At 38.8% G+C, this 15,012-nt stretch overlaps 1 protein-coding gene across 2 annotated transcripts; it reads right to left on the bottom strand.

Annotated features, from left to right (window-relative positions):
- Positions 1-3,789: 3,789 nt before the first annotated feature.
- LOC103713428 (putative potassium transporter 8) lies at positions 3,790-13,407 on the bottom strand. Of its 2 annotated transcripts, XM_008800355.4 has the most exons (10): positions 13,271-13,407; positions 12,344-12,440; positions 11,746-11,980; positions 11,405-11,650; positions 11,241-11,294; positions 10,241-10,501; positions 9,452-9,504; positions 9,249-9,372; positions 5,587-5,841; positions 4,196-5,250 (listed from the first exon to the last, which is right to left on the bottom strand). In XM_008800355.4, the coding sequence occupies exons 2-10, from the start codon at positions 12,380-12,382 to the stop codon at positions 4,196-4,198; spliced, it is 2,322 nt and encodes a 773-aa protein (XP_008798577.1). In that variant the 5' UTR covers positions 12,383-12,440; positions 13,271-13,407. The 2 variants fall into 2 exon arrangements, with proteins under 2 accessions (XP_008798576.1, XP_008798577.1); XM_008800354.4 differs by lacking the exon at positions 13,271-13,407 and having other exon boundaries at positions 3,790-5,250; positions 12,344-13,225.
- Positions 13,408-15,012: the final 1,605 nt, after the last annotated feature.

The following is a 15,012-nucleotide window of genomic DNA, read 5'->3' as shown; positions in this document are numbered from 1 at the left end:
ACTTTAGGTTTGAAGCATATTCTCACGTTACAAGACCTGATCAAGAAAAACTCCTCTCAGAAAAAAAAGGAAGAAAAACGATAACTAAAGAGATCATATATTCGACCTCGAACCTATGAAGAAGGAAGAACGGAAAGCCTAATTATCCCCTCTCTCTCTCTCTCTATGTAATTAACTGATGTATACTAGCACTTGTGTTTGCATGAAAAGCTAAGCTTCCTCCTTTACGTCAAAAGATCTTTGGAAATAAACAGTAATTTCATTGGCGCCAACCAAAGGTCGTACCATCGCACTCTACTTCTTGTGCTTCACATTCACGGTTGCTCTGCAGGTCGGGCAAGTGGAGGACTTTCTAAGCCATCGATCAATACAGTGAACATGGAAGTTATGACGACACGGAGGAAGAACCCGGCTACGATCACCTTGCTCAAACTTCCGCAAACAAATACCACAGTCGGAGCTGGCAGCCGCTTCATCTCTGCATTCGAATATGGGGAGCTTCTGGAGGTCTTCAACCGCTAATTAATCCCCGGCCGCGACTGTTTTCGGGCTCATCACGGTAGAAGAGCCAGTAGATGCAGTAGGACATGGTAATGCCGACCGCCAGGAAAGCCAAGACGACCAGCAACAGCAAGATGCGTTGCAGGACTCGATCATCCATGAGCAAGGAGGGAGTGGAACGAGAGAGAGAGAGAGAGAGAGAGAGAGAGAGAGAGAGAGAGAAGAAGAAGAAGCTGAAGGATGAAGAAGTGAAACGATATATAATGGTATAAAAAGTGGGCTTTACGTCTTGCATCCGTATTAGGATCTAAGTTCTTCTGCTACAAGGCAAATTCTTCTGTAACCCAGACAGGTGGAATTGCCCACCTCGGGCACCCGACAGTCTCGGGAGAACCCGGATTTGCATTGGAATATACATATATCTGTTTATTACGTAAGTAAATCATATAATTAAAATAAACAAATCATATTATGTCTCATTGCTTAATTAGCAGAGTAATTGGACCCGGAATTGGAGTTGAAATTCTAACTTCATCAGATTAGAAGTTGTTAGGTGAAGGCAAATCTTTGTTATCCGGTCTAACCCGTGGATTTCCTAGAATTACGGGATATACTCCACTTTTTGAGGAATACAAGGCCAATAACTCTCAATTCATTCATGGAAAAGAAGAAGAAAAAAATCTCTCAATTCAAATGTTCATAAAATATGCTATATAAAATTAATTTTTTCCTTTTTTATTCCAAAAAAATAAATAAATTAGCTCCCATGCTCATTTTTGCCAGGGTGGTGAAGCGATGATCGCTTAAGACTAACAAATATGAAAAGTTCTCACATTTGAGCGCTTCCAATTTATCTCAGAAGATAATCAAAGGTAAGCCATAATATATATATATATATATATATATATATATATATATATATATATATATATCTTGCTCCATTCTCTTCATTGGCTAAAATCCTAGACTCTAATTTGTTTTCTATTTATCCATATGTTGTGTTGTGGCGCTAGAGGAGGGGCCTTGAATTTAGTCCCACATCGGCTAGTAGCGGAAAGGTTCCGTGTCTTAAATGGGGGATGGTTATCCTTTCCTCTCGAGGGCCCTTTTGTGGGACAAAACCGTGAGGAGGGCTCCGGGTACGCTCGACCCCCAAAGCGGACAATACCTCGGGAGGAACGCGGTCCTCTTTCTCTGCTAGCTTAATGTGTCTTTCTCTGCTAGCTTAATGTGGGCTAGATTGTTGTGTGAGGCTCCGGCAGAATGCCGTCCCCGCAACAGATGGCGCGCCAGGTAGGGGCGCCTCCTCTCGCCATTGACTACCCTCCAGGACTGTGGGGGCCCGTTGGGGTAAAACCTGGCCGGAACCTTCCCGCTGGGGGGCTATGTTGTGGCGCTAGAGGAGGGGCCTTGAATTTAGTCCCACATCGGCTAGTAGCGGAAAGGTTCCGTGCCTTAAATGGGGGATGGTTATCCTTTCCTCTCGAGGGCCCTTTTGTGGGACAAAACCGTGAGGAGGGCTCCGGGTACGCTCGACCCCCAAAGCGGACAATACCTCGGGAGGAACGCGGTCCTCTTTCTCTGCTAGCTTAATGTGGGCTAGGCTGTTGTGTGAGGCTCCGGCAGAATGCCGTCCCCGCAACATGTTGGATTAGAACCTGAACTTTAATTTCTCTAAGTCATGCTTCTATTTGGGCTGAAGTTAGGTTTCCTATCTCTCCCCTATACCTCGGAATAGATGGGTGACTCAAGCATAAGTTTGAGTGGACTTTGCGCATCTGGCCACCAAGGCTCCTAGCTATGCTGGCAACAGTAATAATCCCTGATTTTGTGGAAGCATGAACGTGGAATCCTTCAGCTTTTGGAGACTACCAACACGTTGCCATGCACGTGACAGGTTCAATAGATGTTATACAAGTGCTTAATGCAAGCTATAAATCCACATCCAATCCAATTTAATTTGATTGGTGTGCTCACTTTTATTCAATCAAACAAGTATGCTCACTTTTGTTCTTATGTATCCTATCTTCTTCTTATCTATTTCTTTCAGGCGTTTGGAGGATTGCATTGTAGTTGGGCGGGTTCAGATTGTATCTTTCACGCCAAAAAAATAATTCACCTTTTTTCACGATGCGCACTGTTGAATCACGCAATAGCCGCTACAAAATCTATACAAGTAGATAGATGAAAGATAAAATATGGAGTGTTTTGAGGTCCATGTGAGGCATGATCCAACGATTAATGTCATGAAAGAAGATCGATTATTTTCTGCGCAAAATATAAACCCAAACCCCAGCTGGACTGATTTTGGTGACTCCATTTGAGAGGGCAATAGGACCGCTGATTGGGTCACCAAACTTGGTCACCGATCACATACACAACTTCCTATATATTGCCAAATCTGCTCTATCCTCTACTTCACATAACACCTTATAATGCTGATTGTTGTGGTTACCCAAATTAAAATATTGTAATTATTAATTATGGAGTTTCTGTATCTCTGAAACTCCATGTAAAGTAATCTCAGGTTGCATGGTTTCATTAAGAAGATTTTTTTTTTTTTTAAAAAAAAATCTTATATTATTTTGTAAGATAGGTAGAGGGACTCATCTATATTATAATTACCCAGGTTCAAATTAATGAGCTGAGACCTCCCAACATCAACTCACATGCCCAACCTGGTAGTATAGATGGAAAGAGAGATGTCCTTGGATGAAAAAGTGATCATAGTGGATCTTCCACCCCATTGAATTGTTTTTTTTAGCACTGCGCGGTTTCTTGGGCCTTCAGATCTCGGAAGCGCATATCAGGTGATCTAGGCATACACAAACAGAATGAACCTGAATATTTAGTGGCACCGAAGGACAGAACCAAAAGCATAAAAAGCACAGTCAATGTTGATGCTGATCTAGATGAAGATGGTAGCTTTAGCTACAAATATATACTACAAAATGAAAATATAAATCATTGGATATGACTTGCAAGATATCCAAATAAAAATATATGTATTGTAGATGTTTTAGAGAGATGCATCAAACAGCTCAAAATTCAGAGGAATAAGACGACCATCTTCCTATGAGAACATTCAAGATCTATGCCATTTCTAGCCCTAATTGTCATAGTTGACAACTTGAAGACCATCTTCAAGTCATTTTGTGTAATTACAACCAGGATTGCATGAGCTTGCCTAATGCGCTCGAGTATAGCACATTTCTACATGCTTGAGGAATAAAATAAACCCTTTTGAATGAAAAACTCTCTCAACAAATAATAAGTGCGCCCGACATAGAGAAGTAGAACCAAAAAGTGAATCACTATTTGTTCAAAAGTTACAAATACCTATGACTACTAGTCGAGTCCCTTCAAGTTATAAATTATACATGACACATCCAAACAAACTTTGAATGCTGACCATACGATCATTGCTCTAATATCATCAGATCATTTTATGGAGAAGATAAAACTACAATTTCAATATACAATATAACCATGGACAGCTCTATTCATGAGCAACGCAATGGCCTGTAGGAGATTGCAGCTAGGCTGCAACCTCAATAAGCATGCTTTCTAAAGCTTCACTTTGTATCTTACCACATTTAAGGCTTTCCAAACAAATTATATCTTCCTGAGATCTTTGGCTGGTAATTTGCTATATGCATCTCCACAGAATTTGGCACACTGCACAGGCTTCAGCTCACAAGACATAGACCACCCCAACTTCAAGGAGAGATGCTGGAGGCACTCGGAGTGCCACTTCTGGTCCCCGACAATTCCTCTTTAGGAAATTGTAACCAAAATCAATTGCTATCTTCTTCATGATCGACGACCCTGGTTTTGTGCGTACATGTGAATGTCCCAGGATGAATGCAGTACCAGCCTCTCGTGCTGTCAACAGGTCCTCCAGCTCCTCCCTTGCAGGCCCATCCTTCTCTGAGCAATCAGTAACCTCTATATGGAACCTAACTTTTTTCACTCTGTTCACAGGTTCCAACTCCTTAACATTTCTTTCACTTGAGGACTGAGTTGAAGTGCTTGCCCGTTGGATGTTTTCCTCAAACTCATAATCTCTCGGCAGCAGGCTTCCAATGACAGTGAGCTGATCATCAACAACATCACTAGGCTGGTTTCCATGATAGGATGCTTCAGATTGTATGAATTCAGCCAGACTCATAATGAGCTCGGACTCAAACGAGTCAATGTCCTGGTGGACATCGCGATAGCCATACCGCACAATGCACCGATAGGACCGGTGATCTGGTGGGCCCACTCGACCCACAAGGTATCTTTCTGCAGGTGGGACAAATGGAACAGGAATATATTTTACACAAACAAAAACTAAGATGTGGTGGAATGCTGGGAGGTTCGTTACAAAGTGTGAAAAGTTAGCCGGCACACCAGATACAAGGTCAGTGTACACAAGGCCAATGCCGGGAACACGTGCAATGCCAAGGGAGTGGCCCAGGGCAAGGAGCCAGTCTAGGGAGACCTTGTTGTGTAAATCAAACTCATACTTCTTAATTGTGGCATGGTGCCAGATAAACATAACAATCATAAGGAAGAGGGCAAGAAGGATGGGAAGCCAAGCACCATCAAGAAATTTAACAAGGGAGGCAGAGAAATAGAGGGCCTCAATAGAGCCAAAGAAAAAGAGAAAGCAAAGGGCCAAAAGAGGGGACTTGTGCCATTTTAAGATTATGACCAAGGAAGTGAGGCATGTCGTAACCAGCATCACCGTGATTACTGCTAATCCTGCATTGGACAAGAAGGGGAAAACACATTGTTAGAAGAAGTTGGGGATTAGTTAAGCTTTATAGCAGAGAGCACTAATTAAAGCAGCCAAAATTAAGAAGTGTCAGTAGGAACAGATTGAAGATGTCATGAAATTTGTAAAAAAAAAAAAAAAAGCATGCTAGAATTTAACACTAAAACACAATGCAGAGTTTGATGCCTCATCAGTTTTCGTGGAAAAAGTTCCCAGTGTGCTGGATGTGCTAATTATAAAATGTATCTCACACAACATGCAATGAGCACATTGGAAAGGACTGAAGACTTCCTTAACATCAATATTTTTATGTATGAACATACCTGATGCATTGCCCATGTGTTTTGTGTCTCTGAAGCCAACAGCAACTGCTACACAGAGGACCATGAGCATCCAATTGATCTCCGGGATATAGATCTGGCCATTTATCTTGTTGGAGGTGTGAACTACCTTGACTCTTGGGAAGCAACCAAGACATTGGCTCTGGTTTATGATAGAGAATGTCCCGCTAATAATTGCTTGACTTCCCACGATGGAAACTAGTATGGCTATCACAAGGACAGGCCATCTTAAACATTCTATACACACAGACACACATTAATAAAAAGAACTTCAGTGAATCACAATTAAGTTTATACAAGCTAAAGCAAATGGTACAGAAAACAACTGAAAACATAGAAACTTAAAAGTCAAAACTGAAAGCATATTTTAATGAGGACTACATAGTTGGCAAGTTTGCATTGGAAAGACAATACAAAGCCCTTTCCTAGAGACCGGATTAGTGTTCAAGATGATGAAGTAGCAGTAGGAGTTATATCTGTTGGTGCTGTGATACAGATATTCTATTAGAACCAGGACTAAGCCAATTCATGGGCTGAATGATTCATTGCCTTTATAAGAGGCATGTCTTGATGCAACATGCCTATTTTAATGCTAGCAAGTACTCATTGAGAAACGCATTCCAAGTCCTGTTGTATGTCATAACTTTTTACCTTCACTAATTACCATTCTCTTATTATACTGTGAATCCAAGAGGCTTATGCTAGTCGATGGAGTTGAGAAAATTCATTGCAGTGTTAAAAATCCATATTTACTGTGACATATAAAAAACCTGAAATAGTTTTCTTCCCCTGCTTTCTCATAAACAGATTGATATTGCGATTTAAATTCTCTATATCGGTCTCCTTGTGAATATAACATTCAATTAGAATCCACTTCCTCCCCAATTGTTTCCAATATCAGCAAGTTAGTTATGTTTCTCCGATGCCCATAAAAGATGTGATTTCCTTCCTTTCCATCATATATGCAACCAAGTAAGTCTACTCCTTTTGTACAGTGTGTTTCTAGCCTTACTTCATCATACTGGGGCATGTTTCAAAAGATCCCAGGGAATCCAATTTCATCATAAGCAGTTTTAATGACTCAAAAGACAGTAATAATGGCCTCATGAATTCAAGAAATTCGCTCCTCTATTAGTAACTAAGGTGGTGCAAATAATATGAAAATTGTGTCCTATATTTTCAAATACAGTATTGACTGAAAATCATCTCCAATGCCTATTCCAACTTCGAACAAAAATAGTGGAGTGTGGATGTTAGGTTGACAGCCAACTCTCAAAAGCATGTCAAGCTATGAAATGAATCTAACTTAATTTGATACTTGTGAATGCTTTGGCGTAGAAGTAGCCCTATGTAGGAATGCTTGGCAGATGAGATTCATAGCGTGGACAAATATAGTTGTAACAAGGCTTAATGGTTATGCTTATGGTCTTGGTCCATCATTTGCTGAAAACAATGTAAGAAAGCTACATGTTGTATATCCTCCTAAAATGTCATTCATTAACCTCACACCTTTATCCATCTCAGATAAGAGAAAAATAATTATATTACTAATTAATAACAGTTCCTTTTATGATTTCAAGTAATGTATCTGCTTGATGTACTTCCCTATGGTGAACAATATATTGTGCCTTAGGAGGTCAAATTTTTGGTGCCTATTGTGAATTAATATAATAAAATGATGTAGTAGAGGTACGACCTACTCCTCTGGCCTCTATTTGTCCCACTATGGATTTTATGAAGTTTCAGCCAAATCTTTGAAACCAATCTAAAAGTGGAGCTGACTTCGAAGTTTTGACCTTAAACTGAACATGAAGCAATACTATAAGTAGCTTGACAGAAGTCAAATCACCTAAAAGACCAGTCACACTTGAGTGAGTTTTTATCCTATAACCCTTCATTTTTTCCTACACTGAAGTTGCAATTTGTATACCTCTATCCTTGTCTCACTGATCTTAGGCCTTTCTACTCTCTATCTATTCTTATCTGAGAAATAGACTTAGTTATCCTTAACCATTTTTCTGATGGATTCAATTCAATATTCACCCTTTAATGTCTTGAAATAGCACAATATTGTAGCAATCAATGTACAGGAAGCAGCCTCCTCCTGAATATTGGCAAATATTGTGCATATATTACTAGGATCGACAAGATCTGAAAGCCATGTCTTCTTTCACTTGCGAACTTTTCTTGCCTTCTCCTAATTGTGCCCTGCACTTGTCATCGCTCCATAAATGCCTTTGCTGTTACAAGTATTTCTTCATTGATCATCATTGTCCGCCAAAAATTACTGTCCATACTGTAAAATATGCATGTCCATGTCATACATATTTTCATCAGTAACCAGAGTTAGGGGGAAAGGAAAAAATATGATCTGTTCATTTTGCTAATCTGGTTCATAGAATTCCATGTTTGCATGTTTAAATTTTGTTCATGCATTCTCTCATAGCTCCATATGTAGTTTTCCTGTATTCATCAGGGGCTCTCCTAATATTCATGATGTCATAAAAAAAAGATTGGTAATTATACCAAGGCAATCTGTCCTATGATTGTCAATATTTCTTCAGGTATCCCATTTCATACTAAAGCAATTATGCTAAATATTCATTCACTATAATCTACTCCTTTTCTACAGATGATTACTATTATAGCTTCCTTGTTTCCGACATTTACATGGACATCTTCCCAAATTCTTACATTGTCATCAATACCCTTGTTCAACATAGATTGGATATTCATTTACATCTCTCCTAGATATCACCATCCTTCACAAACAATTTACCATTCACACTATACACGGATCCTGCACACAGAACAACGATACAAAATTATAAATTGTTAGCTCCATCACCATAGCTTTGACAAATATATAGTCCAACTCATTTGTATGTTCATATGACTGGTGTGTTTTCCGTGTCTCAAAATGTAGGTATCATCTTACCCTCCTTACCCTGTTGCGAGTTTAGTTTGTATAATTGCTACAAATTTCCCTAGTTAGCTTCTATATTATCTCTTAAAAGTTTGGGTTCCTTATTTTGTTTATCTTTTGATTTCTACTTATTGTTTATTACAATTAGTATCTCACCGTTATACCCTCGTGCTTTCATCCTTGATCTTCAGACTCTCCAAGTATACTAGGTACACCTAGCCATCTATTTCCACTTTACATCTAGATTCAGCTACAGATTCCACTTTCAATCCTTGATAATTCACTTGCGATATATTTTAACCCATCTTTCTTTAAATTCCTCCACCTTCAGCTCTCCCTACTCTTCCTACTCTTGATGTGCCCCTAGAACTACAAATCTGTGCAGGACGATTAATTTTCCCAAGGAAATAGTATAAACCATATGCATTATTCATTCATTTCATCATCAGAGAACTGGCAACATAATTAATGATGTTAATAGTTTCCACTTCCGATAGTCATGATGTGAGGCAGTTGTGTACTTCCAGTAGCACACTGCCTGTGAGAAGAACAACCACAGAATATGGTGCCATTTGCTGCTATAAGACAAAACAGACAGGCAAGTATCTTGGCATTCATAATCATCAAATATTCAAATATCTTGTTCCATATTACTGTTTTGTTACTTAGAAAGCTATATGCTGAAATAATCTTGAGTAGCAGAAAATGCAAAAATTACCTGGAACAGAAACATAAAAACCAATATGGTAGCTTGTGTCATTTTTGTGATGTCTGGATAAATAAGCTGCTTGACCCATGTATCCCAATATTAGTGCAGGATAAACAAATGAAGTGAAAGCGATCTGCAGTAACCGACATATGAGAGATATTCATGACAATCGTAAAAATTTAATACAATCAAAATATGAAGGGAAAAAAAACCTGAATTGAAGTGTATGAGAAATGACCAAGATCTGCAAACATTGCCTCTGAACCTGCAAAAAGATGGTTAACAATATTGTAAATGAAGCATCATTTATAGTCAAACTAACTATGGTTTCACAATTTATCAAGGGTTTCGTCTGTGTCATATATTTGATACATTTGGGGCATCGATAAAGCATCCATAATGATGACAACCTTACCAGTCATGATATTTACCTATAACACCTACCTTTTCTATTTTTAAATCCCTAACATTAATATCTTAGTTTTTCATTAGTAACTGAATTCTTTCTCCTCCTGTAAATTATTAAAAATGATTCAGTCTTATTGTAGAAAAAAAAAAACCTTATAAGCATCTCATAATGAAATAGTCACATGGAAGCTAAAACCAGCAATTTAATGTAGTTTAGCTTCACTAATCATTGGAAGACAAAAATTCCACTTGGCTTAATGTAGCCTGCATTAAGTTCGAGTTTTATATCATCAACTTGCTATCCAATGTCTTCCTCATGAGCCAATTGTAATATGCATCAAGCAGCCAACATCAAATTTGAAGTAGATACAAAAAAGCAGCCCCTTGCACAAGGCTCATGCCACTGCAGGGTTTGGAGAGGATCAAATGTACGTAACCGTACCCCCGCATGCGAAGAGACTATTTCTGTGCTTCAAACCCGTGAAACCCAGATCATATTGGAGAAACCTTACCATTGCAACAAGGCTCACCCTCAAATATACTATTAATACATAAAAATTAGCTACAGTTTTCATGCTTCTTTAAAACATTACCTGTCATGCATAGCAGGACACCACCCAAGGACATCCACCCAGCCTTTCTTGTTTCCTTCAAGAATTTGAACATGTAATATGGAGAAAGTGCTTCATAGATATGCGGATTCCACTGAATGATATTGTATATGCCAAGTGCACTAATGCACACTAGCCAAGTCAACACGATTGGTGCAAACAAGAAACCAACCCGATGAGTGCCATAGTGTTGGAGCACAAACAAACACAGTATGGCGAAGCAAGCAATAGGAACCACAACATCTGCAGATTACCTGATACTGGTCAGATACAGTGGATGAGATATAAAAAGAGCATTCAATGGATTTAGCAAATATGATTATTTATGATAAGAGACATAATATGTTCTAAAGTTGGAGAGATCTCCTAAAATGTGCAGATGAACCAGAAGAAATCATATCATATTTAATGCAAAATTATACAAGGAGTGAAATTACTGGCATGGCATGAAAATGATTATCAGATGAAGTGAAATATTGCTAATTCTATTGCTTCACATTAGGTTGTGATTAGAATTTCTCAACAACAAAGGTTGTAACAAATAATAAACTTTGTGGTAACAGAAGTACTTTTCCTTGGAAAGGTAAACTAGTTAAGTAATAAAAAGGTATAAGACCAAGAAGTAAATGTTTGCAAATGAAATAACTTGATTGTGAAATAACAAAAATTTAGAGCCCTCGAGTTGTGGAATCAGCTTATTTATCACTCAAATAATTTAAACAAGGCAACAGATATAAAGAATATTAGGGTTAGCTGGCAGAACTATGTGCATTTGTGGCATATATATACCTTTTTCCTTTTGATTCTATCATAAATTTGTAAGAGCTATGCTTCCTATTAATACAATTAAAACTTATAAATAATGAAAACATGAACTCAAAGGTCTTTTACTTTCACTTGAAGGCAAACTCAATCAGTTTATGCCAGTAACCAGCACAGAGGTGCAGGAAACTAGGATGTTTATGATGGATTGGAAGCTTACATTCTTGGTGAACTTCGGACATAGACAACTGAAGCCCTGAGACCGCAGAGTAAACTGGATGCAAGAACAATGGACTTGTAAGTTTCCATCAAATAAACTATGAGAAAAATATGAACACCACAAAAAGAATGTGAGGACCAGGAGAATGCACTAAAATAAGTTACCTGATATAGCTGGTGTGAGCACACCATCTCCGATCACCATACATGTCCCTAGCATAACCACTATAAGCAAAGCAGTATGCAAGTTCTTGTGCTTCTCAAGCAAAACCTTGATCCTTGACTTACAATTTGTTTCTGGAGGGCACTCATGGCTATATGTGGACAGTTCTTCGTCTGCTGCCTGTCTATTAGGCAGAAGGCTCACCTTGGCATGTCTACATATCAATGAATACAGTGCAAGAGTACCACCTGCAGATTTCTAACTAATAAAATTAACAAAGTGGGGTGATACCACTGGTACCATAAGAGAATTACAAATGTTCCCAAAAAAAAAAAAAAATTACCCTGGCCGTTATCATCAGCTCTAAGAACTATGAAGACGTACTTGACAAGAGGGACAAGGGTAAGAGTCCAGAATACAAATGAGAGCACACCGTAGATCTCTTTGTTACTGTCTGAATGGGTGATGTCATCTGCAAACGTACTCTTGTAGACATACAAAGGGGAAATGCTCAAGTCACCATACACCACACCTAAACTTTGATATGCTAAGAGCAATGTTGCCTTCCAAGAATTCTTCTGAAAACCAATTGGGCAATATTCAGCAAACACATTCAGCCAAAAAATTGTTGAAGCACAAGCAAAGTTCTGTTATCCAGCCTTGTAAAAACCAAAACAAGATTTCCATACTTCTCTTCGCCATTCCTTTTAAACTAATGATCAACACAAAACTACACACAATCACACAAGCCGGAGGAGTTTGAAAAACTAGAAAAAAAAGCTTTGGATAATTCAAGCACCTAGAGCGCATAGTAAGAGATGTTCGAGCTCAAACCAACATAAGCACGTCAAACTAGATGCCCATACATCTAATGTCACTATAAAATCAAAAACCACAGACAACCACATAAAACTGGAATGATAGGAGTGTAAGAGACGAACCTTTGGAGATGTTGAACACTTTCCAATCTCAGGATCCATATCAAACTTGAACTTATTCTCCAATTCTACTCTTTGCAAGCTACTTCCACATGCAGATCTGCAATAAAGCAGCCAAAGTTCCTCAATAGTATTTGATTGCCGCCTCTCTTATACCCAATAGGCTAAGACCCAGACGACCACTCAATAGTAGACTCTTTTAGCGTCACGCACCATCACTTCAAATAATACTATATAACAAACCCACTTCCTCCGCGTTCAGCGCACCATCTTAAGGAAAGAGACGTTCACATGATAGCTCTGCTCTGATAGAGTTACAAAAATAGAAAAATAAAAACACATAGGAACAAAAGGAGCACATTCCCATGTGGAGAGATCTCAAACTTATCTACTCTCACTATCTTGAACAGGAGCAACTCACATGCCTGAATCGCTCACCATTCTCTGCCCAAATATCTCACCATTCTCTTATTGCGAGTTTAGGTAATGAAGGCGGGGAATGGAGATCAGAAGAAATAGCATGTACACAGATAGTGGAGCCGTGTGGGTTTCATGAGATAAGGAAAGGGAAAAAAGAAAAGCAAAAACACGTGAAAGGGATCACAACAAACTCAGATAAACCTGGGCACACACCACAAGAATGGGCTGATGTAAAAATTAAAAACTAGAGCAATCTAACTTCCAAATCCATTAACAAGATATGAACTTTATCCAAGTCCTCATTCTAAATCCATTAAAGAGGTGCCTTTGCAACCAACTCAAGTACTGAATGTCAGTGAAGAAAACGAACAATTCGGTCTAATGGTGAAAATTCGAGATGCTGTAAACAGGTACAAACTTCATACAAGTACTTCATTTTCAAATCCATTACGGAGAAATTAGCAGTAAAGGAGTCCCATTATATCGAAAAGATCAGAACTTTACTATTACCTAGTCCCCCAAATCCACCTCCAATGCACGTCCAAGAATCAAAGCCCTAGCAAGCAGCAAAATCCTTTCCCAGAGCCTCCTCATCCAAGCCCATTTATTGACAGACATCAAACGAGGCATGGAATGCAACTTTATCGCATTAAAATCACTAAAATGGGCAAGAAAGGAGGTGCCGCCAACCATTTGGGCAGGGGAGGCCGGATTCAATGGCTTCGGCTGTGTCTTGGTGGAGCCTACCATGTGAGGTTGTACTCGCTTTGAATGCCAGGTGGCGCCTAACGCTCCCAAAAAGCCTTGCGGCCCCCCAACCCCGAATTCCTTTCTGGCCACTTCCATTGGCCTTCCCGTCACTTTCTGGTGGCTCTCCACGAACTCTCTTCTTGTCGTTGCTCTGTTTCGTGGGAGAGAAGAAGCAAAACCAAGCCTTTTTAGCCGTCGGATTTGACTTCTAGAGCGTATTCGAACGGTAAAATATGGGCAAAATTTAATCCCCGTTGCTCTCTTACCTGGAATCTCTCTTTCAGACCCTTGCTGTTTTATGTTCTTTGAAGGTCGTGGGTCCCACCTGATTTGTGGCCTGTGGGACCCAATTTAGAGCTAATGGAAAGCTGACACGCTAGCGACATAAGGTGTAGCCTGTTTGATTGGAAAGAGCTTCATAGCTTGCAACTTGAGGGAGGGAGTATATTGGAACGGCGGCGACGTGGCGTTTCAGCAGCGTGGGAGAAAATAATTCGACAATCCAGGACCCACGCCGAAATTGCTTCTAGGAGAACCATATAATATTCTGAGCTAGCATGTTCAGGGTTTTGTCATTTTCTTCCTTCGTGCTTCCCTTTTTTTCTTTTTTTTAAGTCATTGCTGCTTTACATGACACGACCCAACAACTCGGCTTGCCAAAAAATATTTATAATTTTTTTTAGTTTTATATAAATATTTTTTAATAAATATTTATTAAATATATGTCTGTGCAGATCCTTACATATTCTTTTTATTTAAATTTTGATGTACTCGTCAGGCTAAAGATCTAAATTCATGGTACGGATCCATTCTATTACAATTTGTCACAACCTAAAACTTCTCTAAAGAGGTTAATCGAAAGATATTTTTTGATTTTTGTAGTTCTAAATAAGTATCTAAATTTTTTTTGAAAATAATCGATGTATAACTAAACATATATGCGCATGAATTTTTACAAAATACGTCACGTCGAAATGTAGTATTATTATGCATAGCTTCTCCTCTCCTCAATTTTTTATGTTAGCGGTGTGCACATCGCGCAAAATTACTTTTGTAAGCCAAAGCAGACCAGCAAATGGTACTGACTTCCATGTAGAATTATAGCATAACAAGTTGGACTCATTAGTCAATGATCAGCAGAAATCCATTGCATCTTATAGCGGATGTGGACCTTGAACCAACCAGTATTCGTCCTTTTGACTACAGATATTTTAAAAAGGACTAAACATGTGAGGTTAGGAAGAATTCCACTATATCCATGTTGGTTAAAGAATGGTTTTAATTCTCCTACAACTGTGTGATTGTTTCTCTAACGTTTCATTCCTAAGAGGATACAATCGGATACAATTTTATTATTTTCGCATGATGGGTCCCTCATAGGAAAATTTTCAGTTTTCATTGCAAGGGTTGCCGAGTAAAACAGAAATTGTTGTGACCGTGACATTGCTCTCCTCGTAAATAAATTCTCTATAATTGTTGGAAGTATAATAGATTTACATGAT

The sequence above is a fragment of the Phoenix dactylifera genome, chromosome 3 (genome assembly GCF_009389715.1).
Source record: "Phoenix dactylifera cultivar Barhee BC4 chromosome 3, palm_55x_up_171113_PBpolish2nd_filt_p, whole genome shotgun sequence".
Taxonomy (NCBI): Eukaryota; Viridiplantae; Streptophyta; class Magnoliopsida; order Arecales; family Arecaceae; genus Phoenix; species Phoenix dactylifera.
Note: the sequence above shows the minus strand (reverse complement) of the source record. Positions and strands in the feature narration are given on the sequence as shown.

Bases quoted from the DNA above. Each gene is read 5' to 3' on its own strand.
- LOC103713428 (XM_008800355.4), bottom strand. From the start codon at position 12,382: ATGGATCCTGAGATTGGAAAGTGTTCAACATCTCCAAAG. The intron at 11,981-12,343 runs GTTCGTCTCTTA...ATTGGTTTTCAG, and splicing joins AGTGTTCAACATCTCCAAAG to AAGAATTCTTGGAAGGCAAC. The intron at 11,651-11,745 runs GTAATTTTTTTT...AGAAATCTGCAG, and splicing joins AGCTGATGATAACGGCCAGG to GTGGTACTCTTGCACTGTAT.